The sequence below is a fragment of the Leucopleurus acutus genome (assembly GCF_964270905.1).
Source record: "Leucopleurus acutus genome assembly, chromosome: 15".
In the NCBI taxonomy this organism is placed as follows: domain Eukaryota; kingdom Metazoa; phylum Chordata; class Mammalia; order Artiodactyla; family Delphinidae; genus Leucopleurus; species Leucopleurus acutus.
Genome location: NC_139157.1, coordinates 30,332,720 through 30,351,407, shown reverse-complemented (window position 1 = coordinate 30,351,407; position 18,688 = coordinate 30,332,720). Strand labels below are relative to the sequence as shown.

The window sequence follows — 18,688 nt, the reverse complement described above, 5'->3', positions numbered from 1 at the left end:
GTTAAAAATATCAAGTGATTCAGAGTGGAAATGAAGGACTATACAATAGAGAAGGGTTGTGGGTTACTGAATTTATGTCATGCAATATGATTAGTTTTGTTATCATGAATAGTATTTCCTCAAAAAAGTAAAAAATATTCTTATTGTATTTCTAGTAAAAATGTATATGTCAATTTGACACTTTAAAAGAATAAAACATTAGGTGTAAATTCAAAGCCTCACATTAATAAATCTGAAAATGCAATGGAAGAGTGATGGATAAATAAGTTATAAATTTAATATTCTTCAATATATAACTATTATTTTGCTTGATTAAAAAGTAAAGTTTAAACACTTTATTCAGGAAAGGTGGGGCAATTTACATATTCATCCTGTGCCTCAGTTTCCCCATCTGTAGAAGGGCAATGATAATGACACAGTTAATTACTTCACAGAGCTTTTATGAGAACTAAGTAAGACAATTAAAGAATTCATCACATAGTGCTTGGTGCATGAAGCCCTCAATAAATGGTAGCTATTGTTAGCTATTATTAGCCCACTTCCTAGGGAACAGGTAGGTTCCCTAAGAACTAAGGCTACTAAACCTTTTAGACCTCTTTGATATCCTACACACACTAAAGAGAAATAAAACACTTTTAAAGCCCTTGGAAAAGTCTTATTCATTCAGGTGTGATGTGTATCATGTGCCATGGAAGCTATCTAGACTCTCTGAACAGACCTTTATCTCTAGACTGATAATTTTCTCAATGCTCAGGTGGCTTGAGATGACTTAACAGAATTAAAAAAAAAAAAAAAGTTGGAGTAGAGGGAAGTATATTTTCTCATCCTTGCACAAATTCTAAAGAAATTACTTTTTTTTAACAGAATGACTCTAATTTATATGAAATATGCCATCAAATTGATACATCTATTTAGTTTTCTTTCTTGACCTCTCTCCCAGCATCATCTAAGCATCTTGAGGACAAACTCACTAAGAACAGAACAGCAATCCAATTCTGCAATGTAAAGCTTACTTCGAGTTGCCTAATAGAAGACTCTCTCTCCTGAATAAGGCGGAGGTCATCCTCTGTAATTTCTTCATCCTGCACCTGCACCTGAGGCTGAGTTTGGCTATTAAAAAGAAAAGAATATGTAAAAAAGAAAAACCGGTATGAAAACAATGAGGCTTCCTTTTTATTTAAGAAATACTTATTGAATAGAATATTTTTTCTTCAAAGTCATAGAACTGCTCACTTAAATTCTAAAAATATAACAGAAATGTTTTCCTTTTTATTTAAGAAATACTTATTGAATAGAATATTTTTTCTTCAAAGTCATAGAACTGCTCACTTAAATTCTAAAAATATAACAGAAATGTTAACCAAATTTTATTCATGTTTCATTTCAATGATGTTATTATTATTTAATTATTGGAAACTATTATATTTGGCAAGTGAGTACTTCTTCTTGGTTGATTTAAACTTCACCTATGGGAATAATCTATATCAAATAATAATTAAGTCAATAATATTTATTTGGATAATTAAAGAGTATTATTGCTATATTGGAATATTTTTATATATTTTATAATAAATAATGACTTTGAAAATTTTTCAAACTTATTGTTTTCTATTTATAAATAACTTAGGATAGTCATGATATATACTGAAAGCTTTAATTCTGCCCAGGGACTGTGATGTAAAAAACGTATTTGAAGAATTATCTTTTGATCCGTATAACGTTTTATACTTCTTACCTTTCCCAGGACACAAGATTCCTTTCTTTTGAGCTCTCCTCAGGAAAACCACCCTGAATAATTTAGTAACAGAATGGATTGAGAAGATGCAAAGGAAAAACACACAACACTCACATTTTACTTCATAATAATCTAAACTGATTTATGTACACACTGGAGTGCAGGTGTAAGAAAAGAGAGAGAAAAGTTCTTGTTCTAGTATTTTAGGTCAATTACTTCAAGTAATAAAAAAAATTATATCCTAAGCTGACAAAGAAGGAATTCATTAAATATTCTCAAGGGCCAAATAACAAATATTATTTGATTAAAACATAATGTAGTCTTGGAACCTCTATGTTAAGGAACAACGAAACAACCTGTGATAGTTTCTAGGGAGATTTAAAATTAGATTAAGTCAAGATTCCACTCTAACTTATCCTTTATTTTCTCCAGGTGTACATTCGTTTTAAATATTCATACAATATATTCACTGTTCATTTACATCATCTTCATATAATGCAGGATTAAAGTGCTCTCTACTCCAGCACGAATACAAAGTAACAGCCTCAGGCTCAAGTTAGGATTTGACTCTAATCTTTTCTGACAAAACGTTTCTATATTTTTACATAATCTTTTGTTCCACAACATTGACAGAATAACCACAATAATAGATAATGATCATCCTTCTTAAAAACTGATTAGAAACACCTGAAAATAAGTATTCAAATACCAATTTCCAAGATATTCACAGGTCTTTACGACTCAAGAAACATGCCGTATAGCTCTTCACGGGGCCCTTGGAAGGTACCACGTTCTTTTTACAGTGCTGATTTAAATACTTACAGACACTCTGGAACTGGCTCTTACTCGAGCGACAAACTCTTTCTCTCTCTCAGCAGCCTGTCTCTGCGCCTTCTGAAAGTTTGTCAGTGATGTGGTGAATTCCGCCACTAAGCGATCCTTCTGTATTTTCCTTTGACGCTAGAGGAAAGCCGGGGGGGAAAGAAACCTACCAGAATCAAGCTGTGAAGCTCTATAGAATTTGCAAAAGTTGTTTTGCTGCTCTTTATTTAATTCTGAAAATTTCACTCACTCTCCTATTACAGGGCCTTACTGATTAACTCAATAACATTTTGAACAATTTGACAGTATGTTCAAATACTGTGCTTATTTTACCTTGAGGCAAAAGGCCCATAATGTTGGATTTCTCACCTCAAGTTCTCATCCTAAAAATTGGGCCATGATTTTATGTTAAAGTATTTTTTTTTAATGAAAATAAAACCTTTGACTCACCTAAGTAATAACTTCCACAAAGTAATAAGCAGGGTAATAAATACATGTGCCCCTAGGAAACCTCACATCTTGAATGAGCGTGTATGTTATATGAAGTCAGTCCTGGAAGGCCAGGAAACAATTACTCAGGAAGCATTTTCTGAGCACTTACTTAATTATGGGTCAGGGCAAGTGCATGGAAATAATTTTTGCTTTATTGAACCAAAGGATACTACCTGGGCAATTAAATATAGTTTTGTGTTCTGTGAACTAATCTCAAATTGATTTTTTCCCCCTAATTTCCTTTCTAGCACAACAGTTCAAAAATCCTACAATACATTTGATTTCTTTCACATTCAATACATCAACAGTGTGTCTTAAAGCTTCATACCTGGTCACTGGGGGTGGTGGGCAGAGATCCAAACTCTTTAATGTACTTATCTGTTTCTTTGGCAAGTTGGTTCGTATATTGCTGCTTCTGTTGCCTAAAATGAGAAAATACACATTATAGCAATAGAACTAACACATTTCTTTAAGTTACAACTCTGCCACTTGATTCAACCCTGATGAATAGTTTTAGAAAAATCACTTTTTTATAGACTGGCTCCAAATTTTCTCTATGAAAACAAAATTTTCAGGTTCTATTCTTTCATAAATATTGAACAAATACTATGTGGAAGGTTCTTTACTCACACATGGAGTAACCAAGCTCTGAGACATAAATCAGCAGCCATTTAGAAAGGAAGATGACAAAAGCCAACAGGAGATTGTAAGGTGTATGATGTTTGAGATTTGGTGGCTGTGGGAGCCTTTGATGTGCATCCCACAATTGGGAGGTCAGTTGAATAAGTAAAGAAGATTTGTTGTCTTTAACTCTGCCCAGTTCCCAGGTCTCAGGGTACAGCCAGCCTCTCATATTTCTCTACCTGAACATTTATATCCTATACTTAAAAAAAAAAAAAAAAAAAGCAGAGACGAGTAACAATACGAATTTACTATTATTTAAGTTTGCTGTGGAAAAAACAATAGCACTTCTCTGTAAAAAGAACAGAACAGAGTAAAAGAGGTAAATTATATAGCTATTTATATCTATCTTGCTAGCTAGCTTATGAAGTAAAAACTAAGATCTCTAACTAAAGAAGTCAGCACTAAAAAAAAGCCTGTATTAATGTGATGCTTTATAAGTCACAACATCAGTACTTCTCATATATATTATCTCTCATTTTAAACATGTATTGGTCACACTTAGGATCCTTTAAAATAATGATACTATGTAAAAATATGTTTTAGTATAGATATCTGTATTTGACTGATAAGGAAGAATTATACTCTACTTTTATATACTTACCAAGTGCCCTATCTTTAATATGCCTTTTAAAAATCTTTAGAAAAAGTAATATAATTAAAATTCTAAAAGAAGACTTTAATGATGTCTACATATTCAGAATCTCCACTATTAACCTTACCAAATATTATTAACTATTAAGAATTATGGTTTCTATTCCATTTTACTTTATTTTAATAAATGGTGGTTTATTATTTAGATTTGGGGCATGTTTAGCTCCTTGATATCTACCCACTGCAGAAAAATGCAATACAAATTAGAAACAACTGCAAATTCCTCAAATTGTACTTCATAAAAATATGAATTACTATTACCTATCTCTTAATTTCTTCTTTGCAATTTTTCCTTCTGTAGCTAATGTTTGGCATATCACTTATTACATATATATTACTTGAAATTTGTAGCTGTTAACAGTGCTGAACTAAGATTTAAGATTCAGGTTCAGAATAATGTTGGGCAAATCAGCAAACCCCAAACAGACATGTTTTCCTTATAAGCAAAATGGAAATAGTTCTTTTAATCTATCTAGCTCACTCCAATTTTGTAAGGTTCAGATGAGAAAATGTGTAAAAACACTCAGTAAAATCTGTAACCCATGAAGTATTATTGCTGTTTTTCTAATAGCATGTTAATTTATTCAAATATGTACTAGATAAGTTCATTACAACTTTTTTTTTTTAAACAGAGGCTAATGCTTTCTGAAATTCAAATATGCAAATATAAACTTTTAGGGGCCTAGTTCATATTGGATATGCATTGAATCTACGTGAAATAAAAATCATCATATGGATGGTTAGCTATGGGAAGTGAATCACACAAGTAGAGAAGCTCAGAGTACCGTTTTTCAAAGCCATCAAAAACAACCTATTAAAAGGTATAAAAAAGCTAACCAAAGAAGTTCTGCTTTGATAGAGTAAGCCAGATCTTTAAAATAAAGAAAAACATCTGCCCACTCTGGACAGGAAAAAACCTACACAAAAGCTTAGTACAAATGAGGCAGCAGAAAAACCTTATTAATTTTCCATTGTTTTCTCCAATAAACATAACACTACACACTATCAAAGGAACATAACAATAGGTGGTTTTTCCCATTTCCTTTTTCTTGTTTAATTAATACTTACAGCTGCTGCCTCAATTCAGGTGAATCTTGAGGTGTTCCAAGTTGATTCAGAGTCCTCTGTATTTCTGCAGCTATTATGATAGAAAATAAATGTGTAATTGTTACAAATGTTAGGGCAATAGAAATTAATACAAACAATAGGACAGTTAGAAAAAGACAGAAAAACAAAGAGATAAATATAAGAAGTATTAGTTGAGAAACAAGAAATGGTTTATTCAAATCTAATTAGTGACAATGGACTAATTTTCAAGATTAATTAAATTAATTAAAACTCAAGATAAGAGACAATGGATTTATTTTCAAGAGTATTGTGTGGGGACCTTACCATGTGAAACGGCAATTATGAGCCAAAAATATTATCGTCTTCCCTATTCCATCAGAACATTTAGTACAATGGCACATGGACTTTCACGTAACTCTACTGGCATAAAAATTGTAAGGAAAATAATTGTTACAATTACATAGTTCACTGGGATATAAAGTGAATGAATTATAGTTAATAAATGAAGGGGGAATAACAAAATTAGAAAAATTATTTTTCAACTATGTAATAAGTGATTCAAGCAAAGATCAAAGGATGCTAAAACCACGGGGATACTCACATGACCTCAAATTATCATCACACAGATGTCACTACTTTGAGTTAACTTTATCGAAGATAAATCTGTTGCTTGTAAAACAAATGATCAAATTTAGGACCACCAATGGTACAAACTAGCATTATGAGCCTCCTGACATAATGCAACACGAAAGTCACAATATGACCTATGTATTTTTCTTGCCAAAATATTTAACCCAAATCTAATCATGAGAAAGAAATCAGACCAATTTAAATTATGGGCTAATCTACAAAACAACTGGCCTCTACTTTTTAAAATGTCAATGTCAACAAAAGAAAAAAAGTATGAAAGCAGGAAAGCTTTCTAAATTAAAGAAATAAAAAACACAAAACACTAAAACACCCAGTGTATGATTTTTGACTGGATTCTGAATCATGAAAAAAAAAAAAAGACAAACCCACAAAAACTATAAAAAAGTTGTGGAGACAACTGGAGAAACTTGAATTTGCATCTGGAGAGAGAGAGACTAAAGAAGAGTTGAAAAATGTCAGCAACTGGTGAACCCAGGTAAAGGGTATATAAAAAATTCACTGTACTATACTTTTACTCTTCTGTAGGTTTTAAATATTTTATGCTAAGTTCACCACTCAGAAGTCTATGACCACTGTAATAAAAAAAAGGGGCTCTTTACAAAAGGGGAGGTCCTAGTTTTACGCATTTATATACACAAATAAAATGTCAAGTAGAAACAAGTTGAAAATCCATCTCAAAGTAAGAAACTTTCACACTTCCAAGAACTAGAGAAAAATGATTCAACCCACCCATTCTTTTCATTTAAAATAATCATTTATTTATACAGCTTAAATGCTTTTAAATAGTCACTATTTATTGATATTTATGGGATCAAAGGAATGACTGTATTCCGAAACATAGGATAACTTTTTTTCACTGAGGATGATGTAATAAATATTGGTTTCAAGTCAAAGATGAAAAATATAAATACTGGAGAGGAATCATATAGCAACTGTTAACCATTCAGCTACTTACAAAGGAATTTCTTTTTGCAGTTCTTTTCGGTAACAGATTTTTCTTTTGTGAGGTGGAGGAATTTTGTTTGCTGTTTTATAACATATGGCGGCTTCCAATTAGTTACATATTTCCTTCTTAACCTCAGCAGATTTTCTTGGGCTACCTTATAGGGGTTTAAAGCTTTTATTTTCAAAAAAAGTATGTTGATAAGACAAACTGATGCAGGCATTTATCACATACCTAGAGGGCTCTTGTCTTTTAAAAAAGGTCACAATAAGTGAAAAAAAAATAGATTGCTCAATAAATGACACCAGGAAAACTGACTAACCACTTGGGGGTTAAAACAGAGAACTCTAGCTTACCTCATGAAGTAAAATAAATCTGTAATAAATTATTAATATAAGAAACTATTAAACTGCTACATAAAACTATAAAAATGTATTTATTACACAATCTTATTTATGATCTTGGCATGAGGTATAAAATATTATCCAAGTATGACATAAAACTAAAAACCATGAAGGAAAATATATCAAACTGGCAAAACATACACAAAATTTTAAAATACTATATGAAAAATATGTATCTACATTACAAATAAATAAAAGTAACGTGTGTGTGTGTGTGTGTGTGTGTGTACGTACACGGGAGAAAATACCTGCAGCATATAATGAGTAAAGGGGTTAATATCCCTAATATAGAAAAGAATCCTATAAACTGGAAATATAAAAATAGCTCAATGAAAAATGGGTGAAAGGTATCATCTTAAAATTATAACAAGCAAAAAAAAATATGAGAAATTAAACTTCATTGATAATCAACACATATCAGATTGGTAAAAATCAAGAAAAATAAGCAGATGATAATACAATTACAATCAAAAGCCTTGAAAAAGGTAAAGACATAGGAAGGAGCAATGTCCGTCATGTAGAAAGAATCAGAAATAACTGAGAAAAGGTCAGACAAGCCAGTACAAAAATCAGCCAGGAACAGGAACTTTAAAAATTGATAATATTCACTGAAAACATGAATAGCAAAAGAAAGACTGAAAAGAATATCAATCCTGGAAAGGATAAATAGCTTTAATGTATGAACGCTATATAAAACTGTTCCGCCCTTAAAAAATTTAAGTAGACATGCTTCTGACAGGCCCAGTGGGAAGGAGCCTAAATCTACCAAGTGGTTATTTCCCTAGTTTTTGTAAACAGATACACTCAGCAACCCGTTTTCACCCTTTCTCCCTGAGTAAGGGCTCATATGCAAAGGAAGAGATAACCGGGAGCCCCTGAGGGCACAATACTCCAACAAAACAGAAAACCAGGAGAACACCTATTCTTGTGTACTGCTCAGAAAGGCCTCCCAGACCTGACAAGCTGAGCAGGGTGAAGTCTCCCCTATTCCCCTCTTCCCATTTAACTGGCCTGTCTGGAGGATGCAGAAGGCAAAGAGTTATGATGGCTAGCAGAAGCTTATTCAAATGGTGACTCCAACTGCAGTGCTCCTCAAAATGTGATCTATTTACTAGAACAGATCGTCACAATCTCTGGCACCTTGTATAAACCTGCTGATATGGTAAATACTTTTTGCTCTACCCTAAAAAATAGAAAACATGAGAAGGAGTTTGTTTTCAACTGGATGGGTTGGCGTAGAGCCTTCACAGTCTTATCTTAGGGTTATATATACTCTTTATCTCTGTACTACAAGTTAGTTGTCAAGGTTGTTGATCCTCTCCTCCAATGGGACGCTACACTAGTCCAACACACTGCTTACATGTGCTTTTAGGATCTGAAAGGCAAGAAGCAACATGCACTCTTCGATGCCTTGGAAGGATGGAAGTATGCCAGTAGATAGAAGATAAATTCCGTGAAAATACAGGACCCTGTTTCTTTGGTGAAGAATCTCGGTCCATTAATCCGTATGGATCACTGACATACTCCTGCAAAGTAAATGACAAATTGCTTTTCTTTGCAGTCTCAAATACAAATAGGGAAACAGTGCCTAGTGAGACTTTTTATGTGGCTCCAACCCATTTTACTGAACGCCCCCAAACGTTGCCAGCTCTGGCTTCAGCTCCGCAAAAGAAAAGGCTATCCAGCTAGTTCAAGTGTTGGTACAAGCAGCTCTACAACTTGGCTTTAATGACCTGGTTGATCCAATGGTAACTCAAGCGCCTGTGCAATTTCAGAGTTCTGTATAACACTAGTGGCAAGTCCCACTAGGAAGAAAAAAACCCACAGGAGTCCCTTAGAATCTTGGAGCAAAATCATGCTCTCTTTGGCAAACCAATGTTATCTTTTGAGGAACAGTTCTAGTTTTGCTACTAAGCCCTGGATAAAAAGTAAACAGTGGTATACTAGGTGACCCAGTGACCCGAGCTGCCTGCTATGTATTAGGTGTTATGTTATCTTGTTAGTTTATCTCTTTCTAGATTTTGTTCTATGTATGTTAACCAGCCTGCCCCTCACCCCAACTTCTACAGCACTTGTTCACTGGACTAATAAACCAGCAATGGTTTAAGAATAAAAACCACTTGTAGGCTCACCAACTGGACTTCCCCTTTCTCAGATTAACATGATTACTGGAAATGCCATGTACCGATTTGCAGCAATAGCGTCAAAAGTAAATAAGTGATGTGGCGCCATCTATGGGGCTATGAGCCAGTCACCCAGTGGCAAGATGATGACACTCCTTCCTTCGTGGTGGAGGCGGAATTTTATACTCACTGAAACAGCAGTACTGTGGATTTTGTTATGTTTCTTCTACTGCCCTCCCCCCCATGATTCTACCAGCTTCCTAATCCATATATTAGTCACAATCACGGTATTCTACACACTGGTGCTTTTGATCAAGATATTCAATTTACAGAGAAAAAAAATTAACAGAACTTCCAAGGACAATGGGATTCCTTGGTCTCCCAGTACTCCATTATCTGGAAGCTGCTGGACTTCTAGAATCTTTAATGGCCTTTTGAAGACCCAATTACGGTGTCATCTGAGAGACAGTGTCTTGGGAAGGTGAACTGCAACCCCGTGGGATCTTTACGCTCTCAAAGAACCACCACTCCCTGGTGCTGCTTCACCCACAGCCAGAAAGAACACTCAGATTTAGGAACTAAGGGGCAAAAGTGAAGGGAAATAGTTCACATTTACACCTAATTACTCACTTGCAAATTTTCTTCCATCCCTTGAGGTGATTTACAGACAATATCCAAATAAGGAATATAATCACACCTCCATCTGGTAGAAGCAGAGGAGGAATGGACTGGAAATCACCCACTAGACCTGGCACTGGATGCAGGAAATAAACAGGCCTTGGTCCTACCCATCTGTAGAGATGGGAGAGGAGTTCAGGTTGTATGAGTGAAAGCGGTACCATGTTAGACAGGGGCTTTTTAATTTTTTCAAGCTTAAGTATGCAAAAAGGGAAATACGTTCATTATCGGAAACAAAAGGTATGAACTATAATGGACATTTATTTTTGGTCATCTGATACCCCAAATTCTTATTACATTGGCTCTTTTTGGTTTATAATACCATGACCACTGGGAAGCATCATTACAGAACCAGTCTTAGGGGAAAAAACTGGTTGTTAAACTAGTCTAAGAGTCTTTGGGCTTTGCTTACCTCCATTATGAGTAACGCAGGTGATTAACAGTCAGAGTCCTAGCAACAATCACAAAAAGAAAGGCCAGACTCATAACACAAGCTACTTGTAATCAAAAGCTAGATTTACTTAGTGCTATTTAGGTTTCATAAATATTGAAGTTCTTTACAAGTCAAATGCTTTAGCTGACAACCTTCTTCTCACTCTGAAACAATAATTTTAATAACACAGTATCTCATAAATTGAACTTTCTTAGAAACGCAACCATTATGCTTTGCCTAACAGAGTGCATTAAATTAATGACTGCTAGATACTTTTCATGAATACAAATGTAAGACAAGGCCCCTTACACTCAGGCAGCATGTAATCTAGAAAAGGAGAAAAAAAGGTACATTATATAAATGTTATAATAATGTTTCAAACGAGGACCTATAATATAGGCATTCAATTGAAGGACAATCCAAAAAGCCTTAACAGAGGTGGCATTTGTATTGTTTTTGAAGTAAGACACTAGACACTTTGTTTTGGAGATTCAAACCTCTAATACCATACTTAGACATAACTTGAAATGATCAGATTACCGACTGGTTCCCCCAACCACAAGGGCAAACTCCTTAAAGGCAAGAACTAGGTATCCATTGTTCATTACTGTATCTCTAGAACCCACCATATTGTTCACACTCAATGAGTATTTTTTAAACTGAGCAACAAAAGAGCATTAGAAAGACTGAATCCTATATAAGAAGTCATATGTATTTCTAAAACACAAGGCATATATAAGAAGAAAGCTAAGAAAGGTAGGTATGCTCCTTTATTATTCATTCATTCGACATGGTCCGGCCATCCACTATCCACCGGGCACAGTGAAGGGTTTCTGGACATCAACACTCATTTACTTGTATATCTTTACTTTGTATAGCTCTAAACTTGAGGATCAAGTAAACGTATCATCTGATCAGGTGATAAAGGGCCTATGGAAACATAACTTTGAAATTACTGAATCAAATTTAGGAGAAATATTATATGGCATTAGTTCAATTCTATTATATACATGAAGTTGAGAACCAAACAGAATAACTGATTTGTCCAAGAAACTATGGCTATTTAAGTAGAAGAGCTGGGATTAGAATATAGATTTCTTAGTTTCTAAAACAGTATTTTTCAGTGTGCTAAAAGGGCTAAAAGTAAAAGGCTTTAAAAAAGATCATTTCATAATCCAGGTGTATGATAGTTGCCAAAGCAAACAAAGGAAAAATAAGTCTGTGCTAACTTGGAGTAACTTAATAGGAGCTGAGCTGAGATGCTTAGGTGTTGCAAGTAGTGTTCAAAGTACATTTCAAGTCCTACCAGTGGACCACAAGGATCCTTCCGCCCTACTGAAGCTGATCAGGAAATAAACACCTGTCCTTTCTTCAGGTCTTATGAACTGGCAAGATTCCAGAGACATCAATTTACATATGACCAGTATTACCCTCTTACACCAGGGTCAGCCATTTATGACCTGTCGGGGCTTCCAGCCTAGTTTTATACAGCCCTCCAGCTAAGAATGGTTGTTACATTTTGAAAGGGTTAACAAAAAACAAAACAACAATGAATACACAAGAGACCATACGTGGGTAGCAAAGCCTAAAATGTTTACTATTTGGCTCTTTATAGTAAAAATTGGCCGATCCTTGTCCTAAACTAGTAAAAATTCCTAAAACTTTGTAGTCACAAACTCAATTCAGTATGGTACTTGAGTGTACTAAGTACTCACTATGTTGTCTGTTTCACACAGAACTGAACAATGCTGCAAACCTTCCACTGAACATGCATGTATACTAGGTTGGATTTCTGCAATTTTCAGAAAGAATGTTACCAGTACATCACAGGTGCTGGCTTGTATGGGTTATTATTTTCAATTGCTGCTCTTCTCACATTAATTTAGAAACAATTATCGTTACTTTTTCATTGTACTGGATGAACATTTTTGTAGAGTAACTATGTCGTTACCAATCTATTATTTTATTACTCTCCAGTTTTTGACTATCTCCTAGTTTTAGGATAGTGGTTCAGAGGATCTCTTGCCTTACTCAAGTTGACCATGTTCAAAAATGTTTAAGCAAAACTAGTTCAGAGAAAGAGAGAGAGAGATAAAAAAGAGGTTTCTAGGTAGATGACAAACAGGATGGTGATCTGGAAAAACTGATAATCATCCCTAGCTTCTTCCAGGTCATGTCTACTGGGTTTCATTTCATTACCTTGCCTGGGATACTGTGAATTTATGAAGCAGTCATATTCATTTTTATTGGCATATGTCTAATTTGAAAGAAAAAAACCCTGTGAAACATAAAAATTAAGGAACAAATTTTTTACATAACCATAAACAGTTACTTGAAGAAAAATTCACCTGATACTGATAAACTGAGATAGGATTAAATCAAGATGCACCTCTACAACAATAGAATGAATAAATTATTTTTGCATTATCTACAATCTGCAACTATTTGCACCATTACTTCTAGAGAGGTGACTTTACAGTATATATTACATTTTTCATGACGTAAAGATAACACTATTTCCTACACATCCAGAAAAGGTGCATTATTATTTCCACAAAACCCAAACCATCCCCTTTCTGGCTCTTCATTATTTTCAGTACCAAACACCCATTCTGTTCCACGTGAGTCTGCTGCCATCTAGTGGATGATCTAAGGAAAAAAATGCTTCATAGCAAAGGGTATTTCTTTCTGCTGTACAACTGTAGGCAACAGTTGGCATCAGGGGCTGTGTAATGTCACCACCTGTCAGAGTGCCCTGGGGACCAGGGAGGATCATGTCTGACCACTGAGAGTGGCTGGGCTTCCTGGGCCAGCCCTAACAGGCATGTGCGCCTTCAAAGAAATGTCTCCAAACAACGGAGAACAGAATACAACTACTTGCTCTTTTAGCACAAAATATCTGTTGCTCAACCCAAAATAATTCACAGCTGAAACTGTCAATCGTAGAAAAAAAATAATGGTTATTAAAACCCTTGGACAAGTGGTTTTGAGATTCTGACTTGGTCTCACCCACATCACACTGAGGAAGAAGAAGCAGAGTGTAACACTGACCAGCAAGCAGCCTGGGAGCCAGACAGTCTGATTTGGAAATCTGAGCTCACTTCTTGCTGGCTGCTGACCTTGGGCAATTGACCTCATCTTTCCAAGCTATAACTGCCTCACCAGTCAAGCAGGGGGGGAATCACCTCTTCCTCAGTTATGATGAACTTCAACTGAGGACAATGTATGTAAGCACCTTGTACTGGAAACAGAAACAGTTCAATAAATGAGAGCAAACAGTATGAAGTGGCTTAATGTTTTTTTCCTGAAAGTCAGAAATGAACAGTAAGAAGATTCTTATTAATATATATTAATGTGAACCATGCTGTAGGAGGGTGTTGAAACTTAATAAACTCTGATATAGTTATGAGAATTGTAGAGATAATGATAAATATCAACTGACACAAGACAGTTATAACCCCTAATTAGGAGCGAACTCAGCTACCACCTGACAGTGACATGTATACACACAAGTAAGAAACTGAACTAGAAAAAAAACCCAACTAAATATTAATAAAAACAAATTCTGTTTTAGACAACTCCTCACCTATCAAACACTCTATCTATTTTAAAGGGTGGGTTGAAATATTACAGACGATGATATATATAAAAACATTTTCAAAATGGCATAGATTTCTGTAAGAACACGAGATGCTATTACTGGTAAGTTTACTATAATCAGAGTTAGAATCATTAGGTTGGGCTCATTACACAGTACAAGGTGCATAGGATAATGTATCACGAGAAAATATATCAGCTAGTTGAAAATAAGTTTCAACACAAAAAGGTTCTGAGAAAAATAATCAAGTGAACTAGGTCCCAGAAAAGTATATTATAATTCTAAAAAGCACAAGTTAAGTAGAAAAACTCCTTAGAGAATCTGAAACAAAGCTACTAAAATAATTATGGGCTTTTTTCCAATAGGCTCTCTATCTCATGCTCTGTCTTGTGACCTGAATAGGGAGCTTATCTTCTCTGTGGGTAAAAGAACTGATGTGAACGGTGGGGAGGAAACTGAAGGATCTTCTAAAGGATGAGTCTTGAGCTGAGAAGCTCAGGTGAAGCCTGCGCCTCGGGGCCAAGCCTGCTGGTTTACTGTGCCCTCCTTCCTGGCACTCCAACACTTGCAGGCAAGTCCTGCTTCCATGAAGCAATCTTCCATTTAGAACACATTTAATTTTAAATTTCTCATTGGTTTTCTTTCCAAATACTTAGAGGGAGAAAGGCACACAGGCTAACAGAGTAGAAATTTAGGGCATTTTAAAGCTACTGTAGACTAATAAAGAGTTAAATCTAAAGTCATGATTCTTAAAAATGAACAAAGTGCAAAAACAAGCCATTTGAAAACTGTATGTAAACAGTACTTCGGATTTCCAAGATGGCCAGAACACTGCAAGCTCTGTCTTAGCAAAGATGTTCAGTCCTAACATCTTATCATGTGGCCCTGCTCAGCTGACCTGCTCAGAGAGAGTCGAGAATCGGGAGTAACAGAGGTCAAGAGGAGGACGTGGCCCCTTGAGTAGGTGATCTGTGTACTCAGCTAACACAGGGGGATTTGCCAGCGGGGCAGCCTTACTCCTTGCGGTTCTCCAGCCTTCCTGAGCCCTCCTTGGCCCTCCTCACCTCCTGGATGAGTTTCCTTCCTGTCATCCACCGGATGGCCCGACAGTCTGCTCCAAAAGCAGCCTGAGTATTAGCCATGTGAGGAAGTTCACCTCCAGCTCATATGGCAGTGATTCCTCAACTGTTTATCTCAGTCCGAATTTCTAGTCAGTTTTTTTTTTTTTTTGCGGTATGCGGGCCTCTCACTGTTGTGGCCTCTCCCGCTGCGGAGCACAGGCTCCGGACGCGCAGGCCCAGCGGCCATGGCTCACGGGCCCAGCCGCTCCGCGGCATGTGGGATCTTCCCGGACCGGGGCACGAACCCGTGTCCCCCGCATCTGCAGGAGGACTCTCGACCACTGCGCCACCAGGGAAGCCCTCTAATCAGTTTCACTTGCAAGGCCCTGCTGCTCACATGTTTTTGCTAAAACACTGCAAGTGGATTTCTGCTTCCTATAGGAACATGGTACAAGTTTTTTCCTGAATCTTCCCTCTTCTTCCCTCCTCAAGCCATATAGAACAGAGAGGCAGGAAAAAAGAAAACCCATGTAAGCTACATTTTCAGAGAAATTAAGACCACAAAAGAATTCTCAAAAATATGTACATGTGGCCAGAAGAAACAGAAAAGAGCAGATCGTGAGTGGGAAGCCATGGGGATGGGATAGGAAACAGGGGTGCTGCAGAGGAGAATAGGGGAGGCAGAGCGCCAAAATGTCACCAGCAAGTGTGCGCCACCAGGAGATGATGGTGATTCCCAAGGGGGACCGGGGCAGGGCTGACAGGAAGCAGACACTCTGCTGAGCGAGGTGGAGAGCAGAGGCTTGGATCATGCTCGGGGCCCCAGGCTGCTCATCTCTGAAAGTGTCACCTTTCCCTAAGAGGAAGGGGATGGCTTATGCACTGGGGAACCAATGGAGTGACAGGGGTATGTCTGGACTGGAGGGGGAACTCTCCTAAGTCAGGCTAGGTTCTGAGAGGCAGAGGGGGAAAGAAACAGTGCCTCAGGGCAGTGCAGAGAGGAAGGAGCCCGAGGGCACAGCCTGGGCACCCTCTCCCTTCACAGCTGTCTCCTGCCAGGAAAAGCAAGCTCACTCCACTGAACAACAACCAAGAGAACAGAAAGAGCAGCCATGCAAAAGATTATATAAAACTGTGGAAAAGAACAGCAAAACTCGCTACAAAGAAAATGCAGCAGGAAAAAATGTTGCCACGGAAGTGGATAAGGTGAAAATTATAACCCAAAATAGCACCCTTTTTTTGTTTTAACTCAGTGAGGCAATTGCAATTTTAAAGGAAAATCACAAAACAGCTCATAGACAAGATGGCCAGATAATAGGCAGCAGCGAAGCAGAAACTAGAGGAACTCAGGGAAGAAAAGAGAAAGACAAATTCAGAAATGAAAGAAAAGATTAGATGCACAGAAAGCATGAGCCCCGTTAACAGTTGTTGCCATTTTGGGTTGCTCAGGCCACAGCCCTTGAATTGCTGATGGCTTTAGCTCCTAGCTCAATGTCACTGTCACATCCTCTCTCAACTCCTAGTGATTTCAATACCCATGCTGATAATCCTGCCACCATCCTGGCCTCATTTCTTTGCACGCTTTTCTCCAAATGATCTTGTCCTCCACCCTCCCGTAATCACACACTCCAAGATCTTACCAAATGCCTTCTCATTACCAGCAACCGTAACTCCTCCATAACCTTAGTTTCATACACACCACTGACAAATCACCACCTCCTGTATGTCTAGCTCTCTCCCACTGGCACCCTGACCCAATGAGCCTCTGACCCACCCAGGATCTAGCATCCTTTGGTCCTGCCACTTTGCCACTTTCCCTCGCATGACCTCCCCTTCCCGCCATGTCTTCGCTTGCCTCCTGACCCAATTTAAACGCCACAGTCAGCTTAAATGTCATCATCTTCACTCTCTTGCTTATATCCCCTCAAGCCCCTCTCTCCACTTACCTTAACCACTTGACAAATCCAAAACTCTAGTTAAGACCAACACTGTGCTTCCTCTATTATGTGACTGTGCCATACGTCATTTAACCAAACCTCTGTTAATGGAGATTTTATCCTAAGTTTATAGGTTTAAAAGTTGGGGAACTTAACCATTTATGCTGTCTCTACAAATGAATCCTTCTGAGTTCTATTACACAGAGAGAAAATAAAGTGTAATGCTGACTAGATGAGAACATCCTCCTATCTATGTATCGACTTTCCATTTGTTTACATGCTCAAAAGGCTGGTTCTACCCAGAGTAGAAGCCTGAATTCTTGCGATAGCCTGTAAGGCACCCCCCAGCGCCCCCCCCCCCCAGCCCCTACTCTGCCCTCTCTGTGCTCTGCACACACTGACCCCTCTTCCACTCCTCCAACACCCAGGCAGGCTCCCTCCTCAGGGCCCCTGTACCTGCTATCCCCCCATCTAGAACATTCTTTCCCTAGATACTGAAGGGTGCATTCCCTTACTTCCTTTAAATACATGTACAACTATCATCTCCTCAGTAAGGCCTATCCTGGCTCCCTGTGTATCCCATTTAGAAATGCAGTCCCCTCTCCAGGATACCAGATCCCCACTGTTATGTTTTCGTCAGGGTGCTTCTCATAACACTTAACACCTCCTTCCCATACACTATTTACTTATTTATTTTCTGTCTGTCTTCTCTCACTAAAGGTTAGCTCCATAAAGGTAGGTATTTTGCTTGTTTTATTCACTGAAATATCTCTGGCATCCAGACGGTGCCTAGCACATCACAGATGCTTAATACTCATGGTATGAATGAATGCACATAAATGCACAATGACCTGGTACAATATAAAACATGATCCAAATGCATAGTGTTATGTGAATCAGACTGTCCTGGGTTCAAGTGCCAGCCTCTCCATAATAGTTATATGAACTTGAGCAAGTGACTTAACCACTTCAAACCTAAAATTTCTCATCTGACAGAGTTGGCCAGAAGATCAAATAACAATGTACAAAAAACAGATTCAAAATACCAAATACGAGGCACAGAGTAAACAGTTAGCAAAGAGAGCTAAAAGATACTAACCTACATACATATCTTCCAGAATGAGATTTTTTGTTTTCAGAATGAGATTTCTGAGTAAAGCAGGGTGTACAGGCAATACTCTACAACTAAAGTCACTGGATGCATTTGGGCCACGCTGCCCAGCTCTCCTCCCCCACCTCAGCAGAAAGGCAGTGCTCTGAGCACTGCCAAGTAAACAGGCCTTAGCTGGATTTTTAGCTAAAGGCTTCCACATTCCCCAGTAGAAAAATAATAATCCACAGGCTACGAGGGGATCTTGGTGATGTCTGCAGGCATTCTCTTGGGACGTTAAATGGGATGAAGAACAAA

General features: G+C 37.3%; 1 protein-coding gene across 2 annotated transcripts in view; it reads right to left on the bottom strand.

The window, feature by feature from the left end:
* Window positions 1-18,688, bottom strand: part of STX7 (syntaxin 7) — a 51,604-nt gene that overhangs the window by 12,074 nt on the left and 20,842 nt on the right. For both annotated transcript variants that reach the window (XM_082855354.1, XM_082855355.1), the window contains 5 exons: window positions 5,453-5,522; window positions 3,378-3,471; window positions 2,558-2,695; window positions 1,736-1,788; window positions 1,014-1,110 (listed from right to left, as the gene is read on the bottom strand). In XM_082855354.1, coding sequence (XP_082711480.1) covers window positions 1,014-1,110; window positions 1,736-1,788; window positions 2,558-2,695; window positions 3,378-3,471; window positions 5,453-5,522 — 452 coding nt within the window. The remainder of the gene's footprint in view (window positions 1-1,013; window positions 1,111-1,735; window positions 1,789-2,557; window positions 2,696-3,377; window positions 3,472-5,452; window positions 5,523-18,688) is intronic.